The 24791-nt window shown below is 40.9% G+C and overlaps 2 protein-coding genes and 7 non-coding genes across 9 annotated transcripts; 7 read left to right on the plus strand and 2 right to left on the minus strand.

The window, feature by feature from the left end:
- Window positions 1-228: 228 nt before the first annotated feature.
- On the minus strand, window positions 229-5523 carry LOC113037671 (uncharacterized). Its single transcript, XM_026194978.1, has one exon. The coding sequence runs from the start codon at window positions 4720-4722 to the stop codon at window positions 262-264; it is 4461 nt and encodes a 1486-aa protein (XP_026050763.1). The 5' UTR covers window positions 4723-5523; the 3' UTR covers window positions 229-261.
- A 2253-nt stretch (window positions 5524-7776) lies between these two features.
- On the minus strand, window positions 7777-16230 carry lrp11 (low density lipoprotein receptor-related protein 11). The gene is made up of 9 exons (XM_026194979.1): window positions 15424-16230; window positions 14201-14358; window positions 13042-13183; window positions 11738-11863; window positions 11503-11646; window positions 11048-11218; window positions 10899-10955; window positions 9327-9443; window positions 7777-9215 (listed from the first exon to the last, which is right to left on the minus strand). The coding sequence occupies exons 1-9, from the start codon at window positions 16016-16018 to the stop codon at window positions 9061-9063; spliced, it is 1665 nt and encodes a 554-aa protein (XP_026050764.1). The 5' UTR covers window positions 16019-16230; the 3' UTR covers window positions 7777-9060.
- Window positions 16231-20752: 4522 nt separating this feature from the next.
- trnas-uga (transfer RNA serine (anticodon UGA)) lies at window positions 20753-20834 on the plus strand. Its single transcript has one exon. It is a non-coding gene; the product is annotated as a tRNA-Ser (tRNA).
- Window positions 20835-21635: 801 nt separating this feature from the next.
- On the plus strand, window positions 21636-21717 carry trnas-cga (transfer RNA serine (anticodon CGA)). The gene has a single exon. It is a non-coding gene; the product is annotated as a tRNA-Ser (tRNA).
- Window positions 21718-22185: 468 nt separating this feature from the next.
- On the plus strand, window positions 22186-22267 carry trnas-cga (transfer RNA serine (anticodon CGA)). The gene has a single exon. It is a non-coding gene; the product is annotated as a tRNA-Ser (tRNA).
- A 476-nt stretch (window positions 22268-22743) lies between these two features.
- On the plus strand, window positions 22744-22825 carry trnas-cga (transfer RNA serine (anticodon CGA)). Its single transcript has one exon. It is a non-coding gene; the product is annotated as a tRNA-Ser (tRNA).
- A 468-nt stretch (window positions 22826-23293) lies between these two features.
- On the plus strand, window positions 23294-23375 carry trnal-caa (transfer RNA leucine (anticodon CAA)). Its single transcript has one exon. It is a non-coding gene; the product is annotated as a tRNA-Leu (tRNA).
- A 468-nt stretch (window positions 23376-23843) lies between these two features.
- On the plus strand, window positions 23844-23925 carry trnas-cga (transfer RNA serine (anticodon CGA)). Its single transcript has one exon. It is a non-coding gene; the product is annotated as a tRNA-Ser (tRNA).
- A 468-nt stretch (window positions 23926-24393) lies between these two features.
- Window positions 24394-24475, plus strand: trnas-cga (transfer RNA serine (anticodon CGA)). Its single transcript has one exon. It is a non-coding gene; the product is annotated as a tRNA-Ser (tRNA).
- The last annotated feature ends 316 nt before the right edge of the window (window positions 24476-24791 follow it).

Below are 24791 nucleotides of genomic sequence, written 5' to 3' on the forward strand. Positions count from 1 at the left end.
CAAATATAAATAACAGATACAACATAACTAATTTGTGTGCACTTCAAATCAGTCACAATGTATTGTAAATGTAAATGTAAACTTATGCAAACCTAACAATAAATAGAGAATGAATGAATGAATTGTGTTTCCTGTGGTTACTTATGCGATCATACTGAAACAAATGAAAATGAATAAGTTTAAATAAAGCTCATTCTGAAATGAATGTTCTTTGTATAAATATATATGTATGCATGTGTGTGTGCGCTGGATACATCCACTTTACCGCTCTTGTGCGGCCACCACTCGGGCCGTCACATTTCCCCCCCCTTCAGGAATCTCGCCAGTAGAGCGGGAGAGATAGTCAGCAGTAACGTTGACTTTTCCAGAAACGTGTTGTATCTTGAATCTGAAGGGCTGCATGGCGAGATACCATCTTGTAATCCTCCCATTAGTATCCTTCATTTTCTCCAACCACTGCAATGCTTTATGATCAGTCTCTAGGGTAAACTCACGGCCTAGTAGATAGTATCGTAGGGAATCCAACGCCCACTTTATGGCCAAACACTCTTTTTCCACCGTTGAATAACGTACTTCTCTCGGAAACAGTTTGCGACTAATGTAAGCCACTGGCTGTCGACTCTCTGGTGGTCCTTGCAATAGAACGGCTCCTACTCCCCTCTCAGAGGCATCAGTCTGTACAATGAAAGGACGACTAAAATCAGGATTGTGTAGCACAGCGCTGGTTGTCAAAGCTCCCTGGATGTCTCGGAAGGCTTTCAATCTCTCCTCAGTCCACTGCAATTGGTTCGGGCAACGTGCCCCCACCATGTCCGTTAATGGAGCAGCCCTACTGGAGAAGTTAGGGACAAAGCGATGGTAAAATCCAGCCATCCCCAAAAATGATCGCATGTCCTTACGTGTCTGGGGTACCGCACACCTCTCCAAAGCTTGAACTTTCTTCACCTGCGGTCGCACAACACCCTGGCCGATGACATAACCCAGGTATTCGGTCTCCTGTTTAGCTATAGCACACTTGGTGGGGTTGACCGTTAGGCCGGCATTCTGAAGACGCTGCAAGACTTCTGCGAGATGTTGCACATGTTCCTCCCAGGTGTTACTGTAAATGACAATATCGTCAAGGTATGCAGCAGCAAAAGGTAAGCCCCGTAACACTTGGTCAATTAATCTCTGAAACGTCGCCACGGCCCCATGAAGGCCAAAAGGTAACACCTTAAAATGGAAAAGGCCCCTTGGTGTTCTGAATGCAGTCAAGGGCCGTGAGGGTGGAGTCAGTGGAATTTGCCAATAGCCTTTAGAAAGGTCCATTGTTGTGAGATATTTGGATTGGCCCAAACGATCAATTAGGTCACTTATGCGAGGGGTAGGATAGGAATCAAACTGTGATACGGAGTTGAGATATCGGAAATCTATACAGAACCTTATACTCCCGTCTTTTTTTGGCACAAGGACTATGGGGTGACACCACTCGCTGTTCGAAGGCTCAATAATTCCCAAGCGGAGCATAAGGTCTACCTCTTCCTGCAAGGGCACCTGCAATCTTTCCGGTATCCTATAGCTCTGGCGTTTCACGACAGCATCAGGTTTCAGTATCACACCATGCTCAATCAAGTTGGTAAACCCAGGATATTCAGAAAATACCTTAGAAGTGAAGAGAACTTGTACTTGGGACTGCTGGGAAGCTGTTAGATGATCTAGCCCGATTTCTCCAAAAACTGGCTGTGGTAGATACTGCTCATCAGATTCTTCCTCTTCAACACAGCGAATCATCAGTGACTGTGCCTTTTCAGGACGAGGAATCCACTCTTTCAACAGGTTGACATGCAGAACCCGACTAGATCGATCTTGACCCGGCATACTGATTTCATAAGTTGTAGGACCCAGGCGTTTCTTGATTTCATAAGGACCCTGCCATTTCGCTAGTAGTTTACTCTCTCGACTGGGCAACATGACAAGTACCTTTGTACCGACCTCCAGGTCCCTTTCTCGAGCCAGAGGATCATACCACGTCTTCTGCTTTTCTCTGGCTTCTGCCAAATGATTCTGAGCCAAACCGGTCATCTTCTGCAAACGTTCCCTCATCTGTAGAACATAGGAAACAACACTGGTGGGCTCTTTTTCAGGACTCCCTTCCCACATCTCCTGGAGCAGAGCCAATGGGCCTCTGACATCACGGCCATACAACAGCTCGAAAGGAGAAAAGCCTGTGGAAGCCTGAGGGACTTCCCGATAAGCAAATAGAAGATAGGGCAACCATTGATCCCAGTCTTCACCAGTCTCACTGACAAACTTCCTCAACATCTGCTTCAAAGTCTGGTTGAATCGCTCAGTCAACCCATCCGTTTGGGGATGATAAGGAGTAGTACGCAGACTCTTAATTCCTAAGAGCTGGTAAACCTGCTTCAACAAGGTAGACATGAAATTAGTGCCCTGGTCGGTTAGAATTTCTGCAGGAAATCCGACCCTGGAAAATAACTGGACCAAGGAAGTAGCTACAGGTTTCGCCTTCACAGATTTTAATGGAAATACCTCAGGGTATCTGGTGGAGTAGTCCGTTATCACCAGCATGAAACGGTTACCTGAGCGACTCCTCTCCACAGGTCCAACGACATCCATTCCGAGCCTCTCAAACGGAGTATCAATAATAGGAAGTGGTTGTAGTGGTGCCTTTGACGGACGTCTGAGGGATACCTTCTGACAAACAGGACAGCTTTTACAAAATTGGGCCACATCTACTTTCAAACCAGGCCAGAAAAAACACTTCTTGATCCTTGCAGTGGTCTTGTTTTTCCCCAGGTGGCCAGCCCAAGGAATCGAGTGACTCAGATGTAACACCATCTCTCGAACACACTGTGGAACCACAAGTTGTTTCTGGTCTCCGAGCTCCCGATAGAGTATTCCCTTTGTGATCCCATATCTGGCTGTATTGTCCTCTATAGGCTTCTCTCTTACCTCTGCAGCTCTAGCAAAGCACTCCGTGAGACTAGCATCTTCCTGCTGCATCTGAACGATATTGGTGGGCCTCTGGAAGTTCACAGGTAAGTCACAGGCTAAATCTTCACTCTCTGTATGAGCAGCATATTTTACCTTTTCTTGCCTTTTTTCTCTTCTGGACTTTCTCCTCTTCGACACCCCGGTTTCAATCTCTGCATTGAAGAAAGGTAAATTACTTAGTGTGTGTTCAATCCCCTCTGACTGATTCGCCTTTGCTCTGGTCACCACCACATTACACTGTCGAGCCGGGTACAACAACTCCAGCAGCACTGGTATATCTTGACCCAGAATCACAGGGAAAGACAAGTTATCAGCAACCCCCACTTCCACCAGGTAAGTCTGTTCTTCGATTTTAACATAAACATTGGCGGTTGGTAACAGTCTCTCATCTCCATGTACACAGCAAATAGGCAATTTTTTGACTGTACTGATCAAAGAGGGTGATATGAACTTTCTTCTTACCAGAGTCTGATCACTGCCGGTGTCAATCAAAGCAGTCAATTTCTCACCATTTATCTCCACATTTGTAGTTTTCAAAGAGCTTGGGGATTTGGTTCCCTCCCTCCTTGGCACAAAACATAGCTGTGTAAGCTGAGCGGAGATCTTCGGACAATTTGGCTTAGTGTGCCCTTCTTGACCACACAGGTAACATATGGGAGGTCGTTTAGGAGCAAAATTCAATTTGGCTGAAGTAGGATTCCTCATGTAGGGCTTACCGGACCCCTCCGACTTCCTCTGCTGAAAGTGAGGCATGTCGAGAGAACGGCGGTCATTGACAGGTTTCCAAGCCCACGGCTTACTCTTTCCTCTGGCTGCAACAAACACATCCGCCAAAGACGCTGCTTCCACTGCGGTTCTAGGATCTCGCTCTCGAATCCACACCTGGAGTTCAGGGGACAGCATTCTAAGATATTGCTCCAGAATGATGATTTCACTCACCTCCTCCACTCGTTTCCTCTTAGGCTGGATCCACTTTCCAAAGAGTTCTTTGAGCCGGTTATAAAGTTCTATGGGACTCTCTGATGGATCTACGGATAAGGAACGGAACTTTTGTCGATAAGTTTCGGCATTGACATCATATTTCTTTAATATAGCATCTTTCACTTTATCATACTCAGTAGACTCGTTCACATCCATATGGACATAAGCTGCTCTTGCTTTACCAGTCAGCAAAGGGATTAAATGCCAGACCCAATCAGTTTTAGTCCACCTACAAGCAACAGCAATCCTTTCAAAAGTAACAAGGAAGTGTTCCACTTCATCAGTGTCACTCAGCTTCTCCAATCGGGGTATCTGAGATAATGGTGGGCCTATATTGTTCCCAACCTGATTAAAACTCTGCTGATGAACTGCAGCCTCTGAGTTGCCATCAGAATCTAAATGATCCACATCGGGCCTTCCCCGAGACTCCCGGTCAACATCAGGTAAGTGAAGGTTGGGAGAGGTGCGTGCTTGGACCTCTATTTGCAGAAGACCAAACTGGTGCTGGAGAGCCTTAAACCGTCGCTCCTGATCCACCTGCTCCTGCTGTCTTGCAGTCTCCCGGCCTTCCGTCCTGGCCATATGGGTTCGAAGCAGATTTGCCAACTCAGTCACCGAAACGTCTCTGTCTCCCATTGCCTCGCCTCCTTCAGCTCCTTCCACCATGTCCTGGTCCTCCTCACCCTTTTCTTCCTCTTGCTGCAAGGGCGGAGCCTTAGGCCCACCTCTCTTTGAGGTACGACTCATTAACCGGGGAAAAAAAACAGCCTCGAGGGGCAGAAAAGAACAAAACACCGCTTTGTGTCCTTGACTGACTGAAGAATCCCACCGCTGCCACCATATGTGAGGGACCGAGAAGCCAAGAACAAGGAACACAAGCGTTGCGCAACAAATGGGTCTTTATTTGAACCCCAAAACAAAATAACTTTACACACTTACAACAAAAATAAACAAACAGAAACCGAGATCAAAACAATTGGACAAAAACCAAACAAACAAACTAAAACTGACCTGCTCAAATGAACAAAGCAACAGCTTATAAAGGAAGGGATGGGCCCATTACAAATTAAGAGGGGAAACAATTTAACTTTACATACAACATATAACCTTACATAAATCAAAATCAAATCAAACAGAGATACATAAAGATAATCAAATCAAACAGAGATAAATAAAGATAAGGAAAGCAAAATGTAATCAAATATCATAAATGTACAACTAAATAAATCAATTAATAAACACATCAACGTTCCTTCCTCCCCCCCGGAAACTCCCAGTGAATGGTACGTCCAGACGGAACCAATAAGCTTAAATATGGTGTTCCTGCCGGACTCTTGTTTTTCGTCACACCAGGATGCGGCTGCAACGGACCATGGCTGAAGTTGATCACCGGTAAACTTACTCAAAATAGAAACAAATATAAATAACAGATACAACATAACTAATTTGTGTGCACTTCAAATCAGTCACAATGTATTGTAAATGTAAATGTAAACTTATGCAAACCTAACAATAAATAGAGAATGAATGAATGAATTGTGTTTCCTGTGGTTACTTATGCGATCATACTGAAACAAATGAAAATGAATAAGTTTAAATAAAGCTCATTCTGAAATGAATGTTCTTTGTATAAATATATGTATGCATGTGTGTGTGCGCTGGATACATCCACTTTACCGCTCTTGTGCGGCCACCACTCGGGCCGTCACAATGAGTATACCAATGTTACAATAAAACATTTCTCCAGGCAAGTAATATAGTCCATTAGCTATAGCTTTTAAGATCTGTACTCATGGATAGTCAAACCTGTTTATTAGAAGGGGTGTCCCAACACTTTTGCCAATATAATGTGTCGTATAAATAGAAATTTTAGAAATCAACTCCAGAATACTAAAATAATTTTGTCATCATGTTGTTCCAACCTCATATTATTTCCTTTGTTTTGTGAAAACAAAGAATCATGCAGCTGCTTTTCTGCATGATGAAATGTGATGTTTTATATCGTCAGCTTTTAAAAAGTTAGTGTCCAATAGTCGCCTTTAGATTTGATGTGGAGCCCCAACAATACTGGTTCTGGTGTTCTCAGCATGTGTGATAAACATGAGGTTTGAGAGCTGCTGTATGGTGGAAGGGATTTGACAGAATGCACGAGATGTATGGATGGACTACTTTTATGGTATGTTTGTTGACAGCAAAACTCATCATCCGCTTTCTTGATTTGTAAAACAGAATCTTGAACATTTCGTGTATTTCACAGGAAAAAGAAAATCATACAGGGTTGGAATGATATGAGCAGAGTTGGGTCACAAGTGTAGCAATATTACTGCTCACTTTGTAATGTGTTTCACATCACTGCACTGCTCACAGCAGGTTTGTCTATAACATCTAACACGCAGCTAGTAAAGTTCCTCTTGGATCAACGTTTCAAACACAGCTAAACCCTCAGTGGTCATTTTCAAAGCCAAACCTCTGCATGTTTGTGTGTAACCTGCACACACAAACCTGGCTTTGGCAAATAAACACACTGCTAAGCAATGATCTGTTCATTCACTGGTCTCTTCTTTCACACAGTCTGAACTATAGAAAAGCTGTATTTTGATAACAAAATCAACTAAATTGCTTCTCTGTCAATCTCCTAGGTAGAAGCTTGTCTGATCACATGCCAATAAATGTTCATCCTCAAAAACCTTGAGCGATAAAAGAGAAATATGCCTATTACTAGTTTCTTAGTAATTCTGGTGATGCACTTTCATTTCTGAATTTATCTGAATAAAATCTGGGGGGAAACTTAACTTTCACTAAAACTTAATTAGGCCATTGTAATGCACTATTGTCTGCCTAGATGTGTTTATTGGTGTCTATTCGTACATCCAGTAAACCCTAAAATGGATTAAAATCTATTAATATTTTACTTTTTTATTATTATTATTTTGTTTATTTATGCAAAGTAACATTTTGTTACATTTATGACATAGAACTGTACACAGAAGACCATTTATGTAGCATTACAAATTTTGAAGTCAATCTCTCAAATCTTCTAGCACCAGCAATAGCTCAAACTTTCACTTGTTTATGCTAATAACTATTGTACCATGAGACCTAGAAACAACATTCAAATGCACAAAATGGATTAAATATTGTGTTAGATGAGTCGTTGGATCTTCACAGAATTTAGCTACCTCGCATGTTAAGCTGATTTGTGTTACACCATAAAAGAAATCTGAAAGAAATGTTGCTTTTCAAACATATTTGTGTGTGCAGTATGCATGTGACATTAATAAAACACTGGATACTCATATAGCTAGTCTACATTTAATGGGGTTTTTAAATGTATTTCTCCAAGATTATTAAATTTTATATTTTACAATCATATATAAGGTTTCAAAACATGTTTGCACAATTACACTGATTATACAGACTAGTATTTCATATCACAGTAAGCCATTAAACCACATTGGAAACATTGCCCTAACCAGATATTCTAGGATATAAGGCCATTGTCAGGGCCAATATAAAATAAAATAAAAAGCCAAAATTGTTATAGAAGTTTTAAGATGGCACCAATGATTACATGAACTAAAGCTGTATTCCCTGGACTGATATTATTAATGAACTCCTACATATGATCATATAAGGATGCAGAAACAAAATGGTTTAAATGTTTATCCTATTAAGGCTGAGCACTTTTTTTCTTTCAGAAATTCTCCCAAAATAAACAGAAAAATACTCTCATTAAAGATCAAATTCCCAGGTCAAAAATATCAGGCATGCTTGTGAAATATATCATGCTTCATTAAAAAAAATAAAGCTAAATTCAAATTCAGTCACTTCAGAAACAAGTATACTCTTCAGTATGCGTTAAGCCAGTATTTAGACATATTATCAAATAATACAACTGCATCTTTATACCACAGGAACCTTTGCTGCAGTCACACACATCTGCATAATTACTACCAAAATAACTGTAACAGATGCAATTTTCTCAGAAACAGTGTCCATAAAGGTTAGAAATGTTATTTTTCGAATAGCATGAATTGAGATTCACTTAATTTGGCATCCTATATAGTGAAAGAGTTGAGAGAAAGTTTTGTCGTTTTGCACTTAAGAGGATATTAAGGGCATGAACTTACCATTAATCAATAGATCAGTAGTAGTCAACCCTGCTTTTGGAGAACTACAATACCTTCCTGCAGAGTTAAGTTTCGACCCTGCACCAACACCCGGTCTGTAGTTCTCCAGTAACTCTGAGCACCCTGGGTCCAGGTCTGTTTGATTAGCGTTGGAGGATGGCAGCTCTATAGGGTACCAGCCATTTGTAAGTTCTTAAGGTGGAACATAAAGTCCACTTGAGGCGCATTAATTACTACCGGTAATTATTTTGTAACTTTGGACTTGTTTTTGAGGCAGAATGTAGCTAATAGGTTGTAAGCTCTCTGTAAAGTAATGTGTAGTCGCTGGATGTTTACCATCTATCCAACAGTAGCCTTCACATTTATGAACAGACTTGTGTTGCTGTGAATTAGCTTGTTAGGGTTGATCCTTTTACTTGAACTTCTTTAACTTCATGTTACTAATGTTAAAAAGGACACGTGGAAATATGATACTAGATCATGGAAAAAAAAACTAAAACATGACAGGTGTTTTTATATGTAAATAACATTTATAAAAATAAATTAGCTTTATTTATTACGATTGATTCCATCTGGATTCCAACATGAGGGATTCCCACTGAGGTGCACTGTTTAGATCTGGGTTCATGCTGAAGAGCTTCAAACTTATTTATGCACATAATGTGCTCTCTTTGTAAATGCCAACATTATATGTATTAAGCATGGTCTGCTGGGTAAAACATTTAACATTAAATTAATGCAATTCAATTGATCAGCCGTTTTATTCAATGCATTATTCTTTGTTGGAGGAAATCTTGATTTTATATTTAAATGGTGTCATATTTATGTCATAGGTAGGCTGGTGCACCTGGCCCCAGGAGCAGGGTTGACTAGCTGTGCATTAGATGGTTTTGTCAGCTGTACACACACAGTCACACAGATGGTGCAGCAGACTGGACGCTTGATGGCTGTTCTGCTACAGATACATGCCATTGATGAGGTAGTCAGACTCTTCTGTGGTGAGAGGCAAAGCTTTCTTCAGTCTGCGACGCACAAGACAGAGCCTGCAGCCCACCATCAGTAAGAGCAGAGCGCTGATGATCAGACCCAACGCCAGGGGTAAGATCGCACCTTCACACATACACAGAGAGACACTTGAAAAATCAGAGAAAACTGACACGGACACAAAAGTACAAATGACATTTATTTAGTGCTGTATGTGACTCAGATGATAAAACAGACCTGATTCAGGGGGTGGGTGTCCTTCCAGCACACGATGAGTTTTAGACGATGGCAGTGAATTTCGAGACTCTGTTAGAGGATCGTGCAGTTTTTCCTTATGGACAAAAGCAATGGGAGCTGCACAAAAACAAACAAACAAAAAAAGGATATTTTTAATATTACATGCTGCAGGCATTACATTGAATCATTTAACACAAGGGCATTAAAGAGTCTAAAGGCCCCTTCACTGCAAGCACAAGAATAGCAGTGTTCACACCACAACTATAATAGCAGAGGAACAATACTGTGTTTTAATCTGTTGAACGACAGCCAATCAGAATCAGTTCTGCTCTAAACAGCTCAAGCACTAATGCTGCCTTCACATGCTGTAAATACAAGAATTACTGTCAATACAAGCTTCCTAATCAGAAATCAGACATCAACGGCCTCTCAAGACATATTCACCACTCAGAAACTCTAACTATTAATCAATTCGTTTTTAATTACTAATTATAATTTTGATACCAGAATTTCCGAGCCCTGAATCAGCCTCAGGCTGAAGGAAAATTTGAAGGTCAGCAGAAAAGACACTGGTTAATAAAATGGGAATACATCCATGAAGGACATTTGTGTTGTTCAGCATTTTAGTATTACAGGTTTGCGTCATATTCTAAGTTGCATTTCGTGTTTTTTATTAATTTTGAGAAATTCTGATTCTGAATGTTTATTTAAAAAATGTTTTTTAAGTGGGATGAATTAATGCATATTTACATTTATTTTAGAACTACAGTAACATTGTACTCTCAGTTTCTCTCAACATGAGGACAGGAGGGCTTGCCAATCAAGAAATGGAAAACTGGCATTACTTATTTGAAAAAAAAAATAACTTGGATATTTTCTTGTAAATTAAAAAGTAATGTGTTACTTTACTTGTTACTTGAAAAAAAATCTGATTATGTAACTTGTAATACGTTAACCCCAAAACTGGCTGTTATTGTGTTTCTTTATTCGTTTTTTTTTTTATCACAACTACAGTACATGACTTTGTCTTGCTGCTAAAGTAGTGTATTTATAGGCTATATATGAACAATCATTTGAAGCAAATTGTGTGTTTTATTAACAGTGAAATATGCATACATTTGACCAAAATACCAGAATTGTCAGAAAGCTGATTATCTATATGCTGTGATTTTTTTGTATATGATTGTCAAACAATGGGATGCTACATTAATTTTTTTCTGACAACAAAGCACTTGAATGCAACAAGCTCATAATCATGACTGCATTAGTGAGAAATTGGACGTTTCTGGTAGCATGTGAAGGCAGTATTAACATGCAGAGAGGATGCTTACACACACACACACATAGATCAGGGGTGTCCAAACCTGTTCCTGGAGGAGCACTGTCCTGCAGAGTTTAGCTCCAACCCTAATGAGACGCACCTGAACCAGCTAATCAAGGAAACTTCCAGGAAAGTGTGCTGGAGCTAAACTTTGCAGGACATTGTCTCTCCGAGAGCAGGGTTGGACACCCCTGGCATAAAGAAAACAGAATATTCTATTCTTAACTCTAAACTGATATTGTTGTACATACGTGTGTATGTTTTCACACTGGGTAACGGAGTTGCAGTGGCCTGATGTTTTGTTACTGCTGAAAGATGGCAACAGAACAACTGTTAGCATCAGAGAATTCAACTGAATAATTCATACATTCAAAAATCAGCTAAACCAATCACGTCTCACATGGTTTCTGAATGCACTCATTTATGCAATCAGACTTCTGGAGGAAGTTGTTGTGGTTTCCTTTGCAGCCACCGTACTGGAAGTGCTGGCACTCTCCTGTTTTAGATTCGTAATACCAGCGTGGGAAAACACCTTTACACGGGCCGACCGCAGGGGGCGCTGCACAGGGATCTGCCACAAAGAGACGGAGACATTTGCTCTCACAGTATCAGATGTCTACACACAGAGAGGCTTTGTTCATAAAAGCTGCCCGAAGAGAAAGGAAGCAGTGGAGGAATTTTGTGAACCCATGATTAAAGCAACATCTGTAGTTTTAGTAGTCAGTGTGCTTTCTCTTCAATAGTGTCTGCATTAACATTCTTCAAAACATTTAAAGGAACAACGTGAGAACGTGAGAAATAAGGACACAATTAATTTTACATTTGATGAGCCATTGCTTGAATCATATGCCGCACCTGGTGAACTGAAGTCATAATGTAGATGTTGTTCAGATTTAGGGCTCTCTTCGAGCTGTATTTCTGCGGGCGTCTGGGCTTCTGCTTCAGTTTGTGTATCTGGTTCATGTTTAGAGGCAGGGTTGGACTTACGAGCACTATCAACTATAAAACAGACCCAACCATTTTCATTTATCTGTAAATAATTAAGATTCTCAAAAGATGGTAGAAGAGTGGCTTGGTGATGTAGGCTTACAATTTTGGCAGAAATCTTCATCTGATCGGTCGGGGCAGTGTTGCTTTCCATCGCAGGCATAACCGATGTCTATACAGCATCCATCATCACACATGAACTGATACCGAGAGCAGTGACCTGTACACACTTCAGAGGAACAACACACACATCTGTGTCACATCCAAATACCAATTAAACAGTCAGGGAGTAATCTGCACCAAACAGACTCAAGTCAAGACACTTGACAGAAAACAAAGTACAGCAGTAAAGAACAGTGTTTTAGACACTGAATTATGAATAAACAGTTTTACATATAATCATATATGGACATATACATGCAGAAAGTGGGTCAAGGATGATGACTACTTGACCTGTCAGTTAGTGTGGTCACCTGAGAAGTTTCTCATCAGAGAGATCAATATAACAGCGAAACCTTCCTAAAGTTAAAAGAAATGTTTCTTTCCAACCGCTATCAGACTGCTCAATAAACATCACTGAAATAAACATCTTATGACTCATATTTACAAGAATATCACTGTTATCTGTTACTATATTGCATCATTTTCTCTGCATACACTGCTCATTTGAACATAAAGAGATTCCAGACTGTATTCAGTATCCACACGGCCAGAGGTTTGCCATTTTGTGTGCTCTCCTTTACACACATCCTAAAAAGTCCTTCTTTCATTTTTGTATCATTTCATCAAAATTAAAGACTTGGGGTTTGTGTCATCATTTTCTCTTTTGCATATTGCATTTTTGAATATAAATATTCTTCTTAGCCCTTCACCAGATAAATAATCACTCACCGTCATCATTATCAAATACATTTACGGTCGTGAAATCAACTGATTATTTTCAACCATATATTGTAATACAGTCAGACTTTTATTTTATTTATTATTTGTTAATGTTAGTCCATATACCCATGTATACAGAGATTGTGCCAGATCTCTCTTTGAATGCTGTTTAATTTGAGGTTATTAATAAAACCTCTTAGGACCCCTGTGTTCTGCTCTGTTCAGTTTAGCTTCTAAATGAACATCTCTAGAAAAACAACCAATCCATGCCCAGTCAGCATGATCCTGAACCAGCCTAAATATCCCTGACACAAGTCGTCTCTCAGACAACCCACCAGCTAGATGATATTGAAAATGTAGGTTTTCATATTCCTAACATGCAAGCTCTCTCTCTCTCTCTCTCTCACACACACACACACACACACACACACACACACACACACAAAAATATACTAATCATCCATGTTTACATGTGACTGTTTAAAAAAAAAGACAAGGAAGGTTTAGAGACAAGTCATTTCTGACCTTCTGCGTTTGGAGCAGGGGCGAGCACACTGACAGACACATTGTCAGATCTCTTCTGTCCCGCCGTGTCGGTGACGGTCAGCTCAAAGGTGTAAATGCCTTCTCTAAGAGCACTGAGTTTCAGCAGGCCCGGGTGAGTCACCTGCACACATCACACAGCACCAACCATCAACACCAGTGAACTTCACATGTTACTTAGTTATGTCTCTCTGACCCAAGTCTCTGTAATTACTGGTCTTCTCAAAGCTACTCAAATATACAGTACAATTTAAATGCAAAATGATAATAGCTCATTCGCCTTTTCTGATATGGTTTTCCTGCCATCATTTTAACTGGACAGTTACATGAGTTTCTTATCTATCTTGTCAAACTTGAGTAAAATATATCATAGAAGACGGATCACAGATATTATTTATTACAATGAAGAAATCTGGTAAAAGATGCTACATATTTTGGTCATGATATTAATCAAGCCTATATTTTGCAGTCTCTGCAGAAGTGAACTGCAATGTAATTTTATTACATAAAATGAATAAACCGCACAGCCTAATTGGATAGCTTGCGATGGCCGTCAGGTCAGCACAAATGCTTGCAATAGACAGCTGTGTTTTATTTAATGAAAGTGTTTAAGTTTTGCCACATGATGCTGTGATTGCTTAAAAGGTGATCAAAAAGCAAGCACATTTCAGCAATAAAGAGACTGACCAGATGCCATGATCGAAATTAAACACCAAATACAGGTGCATATCAGTGAATCAGAATGTTGTGGAAAAGTTACTTTCAGTAATTCAACTCAAATTGTGAAACTTGTGTATTAAATAAATTCAGTGCACACAGACTGAAGTAGTCTTTAGTTCTTTTAATTGTGATGATTTTGACTCACATTTAACAAAAACCCACCAATTTACTTTTATTTATTTGATACACAAGTTTCACAATTTGAGTTGAATTACTGAAATATATGAACTTTTCCACAACATTCTAATTTATTGAGATGCACCTGTATTAAAAATCCCATCAGTACAGCAATCCTTGTTCAAACACTCGCCAGTCTTCTATTGGTTGAGCCAATGTGGCTTCCTCCATCTGTTCAGGTTGCTCAAATAAAGCAATGTCACAGTGTTAAACTTTGAGAGATGACTGACTATGGATGGTTTACCTTCATTTTAACGGCGGGATCTCCTTTCACAAGAGCCCACTCGTAATGAATGATGTCATGATCATCGGTGCTGTCTCTGCCGTCTAGCACGGCCCAGTCTGTCGGCAGCTGAACCACCAAGTCCTGTCCCGCATCACTGCGAGGCGGCTCATCCAGAGCTGTCAAACCCAAACACGCAGGTCAAGGTCAGCATTTTTTGGTGACAACACAAACTTTTTGGAGTTTCTTGAACTCCAGTATAACTTAAACGTAGAAAAAAATTATAATAGTTATAATTATAATAATAAATAAAACAAAATATGTCATCTTGTATTCACCCTAAAGGTGTTCCAAACCAGTATGAGTTTATTTCTTCTGTTGATCACAAAATAATATGTATTAAAGAATGTTGGTTAACCAATCAGCTGCTAGTATGAAGGGGAAACAAATAAGCAATTAAGGTGATATGTTAATATTTTTATCTACTGTTTGTAGATTAAGTTATAAATCATTAACAAGTGATTAGATGATGAACGAATAATTTACTATATGTTCACAAATGATAATTAAGTAATATGCTAACGATTAACAAATCTGTCATAACAAATCACTTATAAATGACTTACAACTGAACATTATTATAAAGTTTATAGACCAGCCCACTTTTGTTCATGACTGACTATATTTAAATTATGTAATTAAAACCTCATTATATAAGTCAATACAAGTTCCCTGTTCTCCACAGCCTTATAATAATTCGTTGTAGTTTTATAGAGCTTTCGTTATGATGTAGAAATGGAAAATATGGGACAAAAATCTTTTTTAAGGAATTAAGGGACTGAATAAGGGACACTCAAAATATTTATTCTGTACCATAATGCATGTCTCCCTGCAGTTAAAATGTCCCCAGAAAAAAAAAATCACATTTGTTTTGCTTAACCTATTATGCACAATTACTCTAAAAAAATATAAATCATACCATTAGGCTACAGAATTGTGACTGCAATTTGTACTTCAGTAATGAGTTTTTATATTATTATTATTATTATTATTATTATTTTATATTATTATTATTATTATTATTATTATTATTCTCTCTCTCTCTCTATAACACAACATTAAATTACAATAGTGGAAGACGTCTTTCCTCAGCTAGATTGAATGTTGGGCTCATGATCAATAGGTTGTTTGGATTCGATACCAAACAACAACAAAACACTCCATGATTAATCAGATAAACCCACCCTCATCGATCCCATATGAGGGTCTCCCGGCTGAAGTGCTGGGGCTGTCAGTGGCAGCGGGGTCAAGGCCGGGCTCATGGGGTCTAGAGCTGCTGTTGTCCACCCGACTGTAGGTGCTGAATCCCGGCTGGAAGGAAAACGAGCACACATCCCTGCCCCTGTACGTGCAGTTGAAGAGATAACAGCGCAAACTGTCATCGGGCGCCTTGAGGTCCTCCTGGATGATGGCGGATGTGCAGTGCGGGTGAGAGCAGCAGGCGTGCGCGCAGTCCCTCCAGCTGAACACCCTCTGCGGCGCGGACAAGAACGCGGCGCCCTGCTCGATGGACGCGCTGGCGCGGATGATGCGCTCCTCCGCCGCCTTGAAGCCACTGATACAGCGGTCTCCATCCTCCTCATCCACCCTCGAGTCCGACTCATCCTGCTGTAGCTGCTTACGGAACTCCTCCAGCAGTTCCTCCACGCCAGATATTTTGGATTTGAGGTCTGATGTTGAAGAGGAGCGCGTCATGCCCGTCGTCGTCAAACAGAGAAGAAGAGAACAGATGAGCGCTCGCTGGATGTGATGCGACATGATGACGCTGTAAACACTCATTCGTCAAGATGGAAACAGTGGCTCTCTATTTCTCACATCACATTCGAGATTCAAAGTATTAGTTTACGATAAGAATAATCAACGTTTTGCGCATTTTGGAAGAACAGCACAAAGCACCTGCACCTGTCGTTTTCACGGCCAACTGAAGTGAAAGGAGCGCAGCGGTTAATGCAGCGTTATGCTGCGAAGCCTGTTAGTCCCTGTAGGAGGCTCTCTGTGGCTCAACACAAACACCGCTGATCTTACATAATCATATAGCTTCTCGAGTATTATGAAATATACAGTGAAATATAGCCCCTAGCAGATTATTGGGGTCCAAGCATCAGTGGCTCAGGTGACAGTCAAATATGAGTCTAAAAATGTCTCTATGTTTTTATAGAAGTATGTATTTTGATAAAAATGAAAAATAAAAGACAAATAAAACTATCTCTTTGTTTTAATTGGACAACAATACAACAATAAAACATACAATAAATAAATGTTTTTAATATTTTTGATATTTTTTAATGTTTCCAATCATTAATTTAACTAAAATTATTTTGGAGATCACAGATTTGTTTGCAAACTGATATATATTGAAGTCAGTCAATGTAACTGTACGCCCGGTTGATTAGACTTGTAGCTGAACTCTGCAGGGCTGGATGGAGCAGGAATATTTTGTGATGGAGAAACAGATTTTTGGGTGCAGGGCTGTGTTCAACATCCCTAATGATGCAGATTGTAATTTAAGAGATTTACTGTGAATTTCAACATTAGTTCTACTGTCTTTTTATAATTCCTATTGACAAAAATGTATCAAATTTGTCATGCTACCCCAGAATGTCACTGTGTTTCAAGATTTGCATTCACACAATATAGGCCAATTATGAGCCACAACCAAAGATGTAGCATATATCCCCGATAGGTAATAAACAATAAGTAATAAGCCTATACGTATTGACGTGGGTAACACCATGATCTATTTCAGTGGTGACACCCATTTTTTAAATCGTAAAAACTTTTGCCTAAAGGTTGTGTAATTAAAAACATTATATTTATTAATTTATTTAATCAGTACCACCAAATGAGAGAAAGCAAAACAGGAACACACTATGCATTATGTACAGCAGTTTCTGAATTTTCCATACATCTTCTATACCACTTGACTAGGATTGTGTGGATGCTGGAGCTCAGCATCTTATGCTAAAGGGAGGTGTCCAGTCTTTGCAAAGAAGGACCCAAAAGCATAAGAATGCTTAACTCTAGTTTACTGAAACACAATAAACACAGTATGCACCAGTTCTGGACTAGGAGGAGACAGGATAATGGTCAAACAGGCAAAGGTCAGAGTCTGGGGCAGTCCACCTGCTAACAAATCTGATTCGAAGGACAGGAATCAGGGTCTTATGATAATCAGGGTGTCTTTGTTCCCCTGTTTTGTTACTGTGTTAAACATTTATTTTTAAATGCATTTTGTTCCCCATTGTTTCCAGGTTTGCTTTCCTATTTCCCTGGCTGTATCCTATGGGAGGATTTTCCGGACTATTTTCAAATGGAATTGCAAATTGTATTTTCATTTGCATTTGCAATTCCATTTGAAAATATTCTGGAAATTCTTGCCATAGTATTCGAAATTGCCCCCATACCCTCAAATAGGGCACTATTTGAATAAATTGCCCCGTCTCGCCAGAAGATGGAGCCCACAGCTGGATCATCCATCTATTCAGTTTACAAAGCACTTATCCACAGTGTAATACTGTGCAAAACAAAACATGTACAAATAGTGTATACAGTATATACCCCTGTGTTTCATTTGTATATTGTTTGGTTTAGATCACGGATCACCAAACTTGGACCTGTGATCCGGACTTAATCTGCCATGATGACATTATAATGTGACTTAAGACATTATAACAAGCTCAACAACTTAAAACAGTGGATCTCAATTCCAGCCATTGCGCCCCTCAGCTCTGCATATTTTGCATGTCTCTCTCTGTTAACGCACCTGATTCAGATAATCAGCTCATTAGAAATGAGCTCTGTGCATGATCTGTGTTCCCATTGAGATGGTCCCTGCACAGTGTTCATTGCTCCCTACTCTCTGAGCAGGGAAATCTGTTGAAGTTTACTTCACTTCTGAACATTCATTCACAGATTTGCAGCGTCATATACCTCTGTAAATAAATGCAATTTAAATTCATATCTCGCACAATTCAATGCACTTTGAATGGAACATATATGTTCGCTTTGAACTGGAATCATGGTGTAATATCCTGTGATTTCCATTTCGCAGGGAACTTATTTTCAAATAGAACAATTATCATTGATCTCATGGGCTGATGATATGATGATCTGAAAAATGGCCATATCACCCAAAACCATTATGCACAGCATTTAATATGGCTCAGTGGAGAGACTGGCTTAAAATTGAGGTCAGTTTTTGTTACCAATTGTCCACTTTTAACATGAAGGAGGGTGGTACACTGCAGAAGACCACTCTATTCTCGGTCATTACAGGTATGTGCATGTGTTTGCATGTAAACATTGCTCAGAGAGCTTATGTCTGTCGTAAAGGTGATATATAATATCATTATTTTAATGAATTAATGTCTTTTCTTTATGACATCAGTCTGTGTTAATTTAAACATATTTTCCAAATCAGTATATACTGAGACTATATATATCAGCTCTATATTACCGAGCCATATCATCAAAGAAAAATAGAAAGACACTCCGTCACAATTAATGTAATTAAAGTAAAGCATGATGTCCAAAAAGCCTTTTATCGTGCTTATTTTTTCTTCCCAACGGCAACTGAATCAGACTTGAGTAATGCCATCGGGGAGCATTTTAAACAAGCAGGAAGAGCATGGGGGGGGGGGGGGGTTATATAAATAAATATAACAGTCAATCACTTCACTCTTGATAGTTTGTCTCGTGATCTGTATTGGATTTAATATTTTTCCATGTCATAAGTTGTCCGAAAATTGGTTCTCCTTTGTTACGATTTTTTTTTAAATTACAAGTTAAAATCTTACTCATCAAATTAACTTTTTTTTTATATATGGTAAATCTGACTCTGACAGGGCAACAAACTGTGTGTCTCATCTGTCCCTGTAACATCCAGTTACCTCTGTGATATTTCTGCTCAATACTACAGTTACTTTGAGCTAGTTGCTGATATATTAACTCACTTTTTACCAAACACAAATGTTCCTCAATTTATCAGTAGTCCTAATGGACAAATTGAATATATAAATTATGTTTAGTTACTTCATGTAGATTTATGTACATTACTTACATTAATCTAAAGCAGTGTTGCTACAACAGAGAATTCTACATTATAGCACACATACATCACACACTCAGATGTCTGTTCACGTTATAATATGCTCATCTGCAAATATTATTTAAAAAAAAATCCTTTCACATATTAAATAGAAATGTAATCATCTTTAAGATGTACAAGGTTTATGTAAATGCACATTGGAGACGTACTTGTGCTTAGTGGAGTTCCGCTGTATACTGTACATAATAAAATGTGTTTTTACAGGAAAAAAATCACAAATATACTGTAACTTTACTGTCTAGAGTCTTACACCTTAAGCAAATCAACAGTTTACTATACAGTAGCTCAACAAATACATTTTAACACAAGGAACCGTGTTTTTGGTTTGTAATACTAAAATTTGCGGATACCCTTGTCGCTGTTCTCCATCACATCCACAGGTGAGGTATCCTCTCCCATGGGCTTCCGGAACCCCAAGGATATCTTGGCTACACTTTTAGGAATACTATGGTTTTGTACATATTAATCTGTTCACGTACTGTTGTCTCCTACTATATAGCAGGTAAGTAGGCATATTAGAATGCAAATTAAGTATACGTATGTCCTAATCTCACAAGATTTAGTGCAATTTTCTCCTACTCTGTAATGAATACTGAGGATTCAAATATACTTACTCACTTGCCTTCAGAATTTTGCCTACTATATAGTAGGGAAGTATGCCATTTTGATTGCGCCTTCTGAGCAAACCCTGTCCAAATCCAGGTAATGGCAGCCTTTTGTGTTAAGAAACAGGGACGCCAGGCTCCTTTTAGTCACCTCATCCTCAACTCAATTTCGTGTCTCAATCTTGGTGGCATCCTTGCTTCCCTGCCTCCAGCCAAGAGGGCTGTTTGACTGCAGCTAAGCGTAGTCGTGGCTTCGAGGTTATGGTGATGGACTTGAAATACATTGTGGTCTCCCCGCACAGATTTAAACCCTGCAGACTACGGTTCCCTAACAGCCATTTTGTGCTGATAACTGTGCCTTCCAAGACTTTTGCTCTCTCTGTTGTCATTTCTTGAAAGATTCTGCATGGCACTGTGTGGAGATACAGCGGTTATATAAAATGTGTAAAAAAATTCAATGGGGTCTTCCCGCACAGGTTTTGCTCTTGCTGACTATGTTCTTCACCTGCATCTCCCCAACAAGCATTTATGCTCCTCATCTGCAACAGACAAATATGACACTGGACCGTTTTGCAACAGTGGCCCAGTGGCACGCTGTGATCTTAAAGGGGTTATTACTCTGTGTTGTGGCTGCAGCAACCACTTTTCAAATCGGGGTCATTACATCCTTTTGTGTCGAGAATCGGAGACACCAGGCTTCTTTTAGCCACCTCATCCTGCAGCTTGCTTTTGTTTCTGAATCTTGGTGGCAACCTTGCTTCCCTGCCTGCAGTCAAGAGAGCTGTCTGGCTGCCACTAAATGTAGTTGTGGCCGAGAGGTTAACGCGATAGACTTGAAATCCATTGGAGTCTCCCCGTGCAGGTTCAAACCCTGCCGACTACAGTTCCTAAATTGAACTTTAGTGCTGATAACTGTGCTTTCCAAAGCTTTTGCTCTCTCTGTTGTCATTTCTTGAAAGATTCTGCATGGCACTGTGTGGAGATACTGCGTTTATATAAAATGTATAAAAAAAATTATTGGGGTCTCCTCGCACAGGTTTGAGTCCTGCTGACTATGTTCTTCACCTGCACGTCCCCAACAAGCATTTATGCACCTCCTCTGCAATGGATAAATATGCAGCTAGACTCCTTGCATCTGAGGCCCAGTGGCACACTGTGATCTTACAGTGTTTAGTACTCTGCGTTGTGGCTTCAGCAAGCCCTGTTCAAATTGGGGTAATGACAGCCTTTTTTGTCGAGAATCGGAGACGCCAGGCTTCTTTTAGCCACTTCATCCTTCAGCTGGATTTTGTGACTCAATCTTTGGTGGCATCTTTGCTTCCCTGCCTCCAGCCAAGAGGGCTGTTTGTGTAAAAAAATTTATTGGGGTTTCTGTCCTGCTGACTATGTTCTTCACCTGCATCTCCCCAACAAGCATTTATGCGCCTCCTCTGCAACAGACAAATATGACACTGGACCGTTTTGCAGCAGTGGCACACTGTGATCTTAAAGGGGTTATTACTCTGTGTTGTGGCTGCAGCAACCACTTTTCAAATCGGGGTCATTACATCCTTTTGTGTCGAGAATCGGAGACGCCAGGCTTCTTTTAGCCACCTCGTCCTTCAACTTGATTTTGTTTCCGAATCTTGGTGGAATCCCTGCTTCCCTGCCGGCAGTCAAGAGAGCTGTCTAGCCACCATTAAATGTAGTCGTGGCCGAGAGGTTAAGGCGATGGACTCGAAATCCGTTGGGGTCTCCCCGCGCAGGTTCAAACCCTGCCGACTACGGTTCCTACACTGCCCTTTTGTGCTGATAACTGTGCCTTCCAAGGCTTTTGCTCTCTCTGCCCTCATTTCTTGTAAGATACTGCATGGCACTGTTTGGAGATACTGCGGTTATATAAAATGTGAAAAAATTAATTGGGGTCTTCCCGCACAGGTTTCTGTCCTGCTGACTATGTTCTTCACCTGCATCTCCCCAACAAGCATTTATGCGCCTCCTCTGCAACAGACAAATATGACACTGGACCGTTTTGCAGCATTGGCATGCTGTGATCTTAAAGGGGTTATTACTCTGTGTTGTGGCTGCAGCAACCACTTTTCAAATCGGGGTCATTACATCCTTTTGTGTCGAGAATTGGAGACGCCAGGCTTCTTTTAGCCACCTCGTGCTTCAGCTTGATTTTGCTTCCAAATCTTGGTGGAATCCCTGCTTCCCTGCCTGCAGTCAAGAGAGCTGTCTAGCCGCCTTTGAATGTTGTCGTGGCTGAGAGGTTAAGGCGATGGACTCGAAATCCATTGGGGTCTCCCCGCGCAGGTTCAAACCCTAACGACTATGGTTCCTACACTGCCTTTTTGTGCTGATAACTGTGCCTTCCAAGGCTTTTGCTCTCTCTGCCCTAATTTCTTGTAAGATACTGCATGGCACTGTGTGGAGATACTGCGGTTATATAAAGTGTGAAAAAATTAATTGGGTTCTTCCCACACAGGTTTTGCTCTTGCTGACTATGTTCTTCACTTGCATCTCCCCAACAAGCATTTATGCGCCTCCTCTGCAACAGACAAATATGACACTGGACCATTTTGCAGCAGTGACCCAGTGGCACGCTGTGATCTTAAAGGGTTTATTACTCTGTGTTGTGGCTGCAGCAACCACTTTTCAAATCGGGGTCATTACATCCTTTTGTGTCGAGAATCGGAGATGCCAGGCTTCTTTTAGCCACCTCATCCTGCAGCTTGCTTTTGTTTCTGAATCTTGGTGGCATCCTTGCTTCCCTGCCTGCAGTCAAGAGAGCTGTCTTGCTCCCGTTATACGTAGTCGTGGCCGAGAGGTTAAGGCGATGTACTCGAAATCCATTGGGGTCTCCCCATGCAGGTTTTAACCCTGCCGACTACGGTTCCTAAACTGCACTTTTGTGCTGAGAACTGTGCTTTCCAAAGCTTTTGCTCTCTCTGCCCTCATTTCTTGTAAGATACTACATGGCACTGTGTGGAGATACTGCGGTTATATAAAGTATGAAAAAATTAATTGGGGTCTTCCCGCACAGGTTTCTGTCCTGCTGACTATGTTCTTCACCTGCATCTCCCCAACAAGCATTTATGCGCCTCCTCTGCAACAGACAAATATGACACTGGACCGTTTTGCAGCAGTGGCACACTGTGATCTTAAATGGGTTATTACTCTGTGTTGTGGCTGCAGCAACCACTTTTCAAATCGGGGTCATTACATCCTTTTGTGTCGAGAATCGGAGACGCCAGGCTTCTTTTAGCCACCTCATCCTGCAGCTTGCTTTTGTTTCTGAATCTTGGTGGCATCCTTGCTTCCCTGCCTTCAGTCAGGAGAGCTGTCTGGCTCCTGTTATACGTACTCGTGGCCGAGAGGTTAAGGCGATGTACTCAAAATCCTTTGGGGTCTCCCCGCGCAGGTTCAAACCCTGCTGACTACGGTTCCTACACTGCCCTTTTGTGCTGATAACTGTGCCTTCCAAGGCTTTTGCTCTCTCTGCCCTCATTTCTTGTAAGATACTGCATGGCACTGTGTGGAGATACTGCGGTTATATAAAGTGTGAAAAAATTCATTGGGGTCTTCCCGCACAGGTTTCTGTCCTGCTGACTATGTTCTTCACCTGCATCTCCCCAACAAGCATTTATGCGCCTCCTCTGCAACAGACAAATATGACACTGGACCGTTTTGCAGCAGTGGCACACTGTGATCTTAAAGGGTTTATTACTCTGTGTTGTGGCTGCAGCAACCACTTTTCAAATCGGGGTCATTACATCCTTTTGTGTCGAGAATCGAAGATGCCAGGCTTCTTTTAGCCACCTCGTCCTTCAGCTTGATTTTGTTTCCGAATCTTGGTGGAATCCCTGCTTCCCTGCCGGCAGTCAAGAGAGCTGTCTAGCCACCATTAAATGTAGTCGTGGCCGAGAGGTTAAGGCGATGGACTCGAAATCCATTGGGGTCTCCCCGCGCAGGTTCAAACCCTGCCGACTACGGTTCCTACACTGCCCTTTTGTGCTGATAACTGTGCCTTCCAAGGCTTTTGCTCTCTCGGCCCTCATTTCTTGTAAGATACTGCATGGCACTGTTTGGAGATACTGCGGTTATATAAAATGTGAAAAAATTAATTGGGGTCTTCCCGCACAGGTTTCTGTCCTGCTGACTATGTTCTTCACCTGCATCTCCCCAACAAGCATTTATGCGCCTCCTCTGCAACAGATAAATATGACACTGGACCGTTTTGCAGCAGTGGCATGCTGTGATCTTAAAGGGGTTATTACTCTGTGTTGTGGCTGCAGCAACCACTTTTCAAATCGGGGTCATTACATCCTTTTGTGTCGAGAATCGGAGACGCCAGGCTTCTTTTAGCCACCTCGTCCTTCAGCTTGATTTTGTTTCCAAATCTTGGTGGAATCCCTGCTTCCCTGCCTGCAGTCAAGAGAGCTGTCTAGCCGCCTTTGAATGTAGTCGTGGCTGAGAGGTTAAGGCAATGGACTCGAAATCCATTGGGGTCTCCCCGCGCAGGTTCAAACCCTAACGACTATGGTTCCTACACTGCCTTTTTGTGCTGATAACTGTGCCTTCCAAGGCTTTTGCTCTCTCTGCCCTCATTTCTTGTAAGATACTGCATGGCACTGTGTGGAGATACTGCGGTTATATAAAGTGTGAAAAAATTAATTGGGTTCTTCCCGCACAGGTTTTGCTCTTGCTGACTATGTTCTTCACTTGCATCTCCCCAACAAGCATTTATGCACCTCCTCTGCAACAGACAAATATGACACTGGACCATTTTGCAGCAGTGACCCAGTGGCACGCTGTGATCTTAAAGGGTTTATTACTCTGTGTTGTGGCTGCAGCAACC

Source organism: Carassius auratus, chromosome 20 (assembly GCF_003368295.1).
Source record: "Carassius auratus strain Wakin chromosome 20, ASM336829v1, whole genome shotgun sequence".
In the NCBI taxonomy this organism is placed as follows: Eukaryota; Metazoa; Chordata; class Actinopteri; order Cypriniformes; family Cyprinidae; genus Carassius; species Carassius auratus.

Coding starts and splice junctions, on each gene's coding strand:
- lrp11 (XM_026194979.1), bottom strand. CDS start 16,018: ATGAGTGTTTACAGCGTCATCATGTCGCATCACATCCAGCGAGCGCTC. Junction 14,359..15,423: donor CTCATATGGGATCGATGAGG/GTGGGTTTATCT, acceptor TGGGTTTGACAG/CTCTGGATGAGCCGCCTCGC. Junction 9,444..10,898: donor CAGTGTGAAAACATACACAC/GTATGTACAACA, acceptor GTTTTTGTGCAG/CTCCCATTGCTTTTGTCCAT.
- LOC113037671 (XM_026194978.1), bottom strand. CDS start 4,722: ATGAGTCGTACCTCAAAGAGAGGTGGGCCTAAGGCTCCGCCCTTGCAG.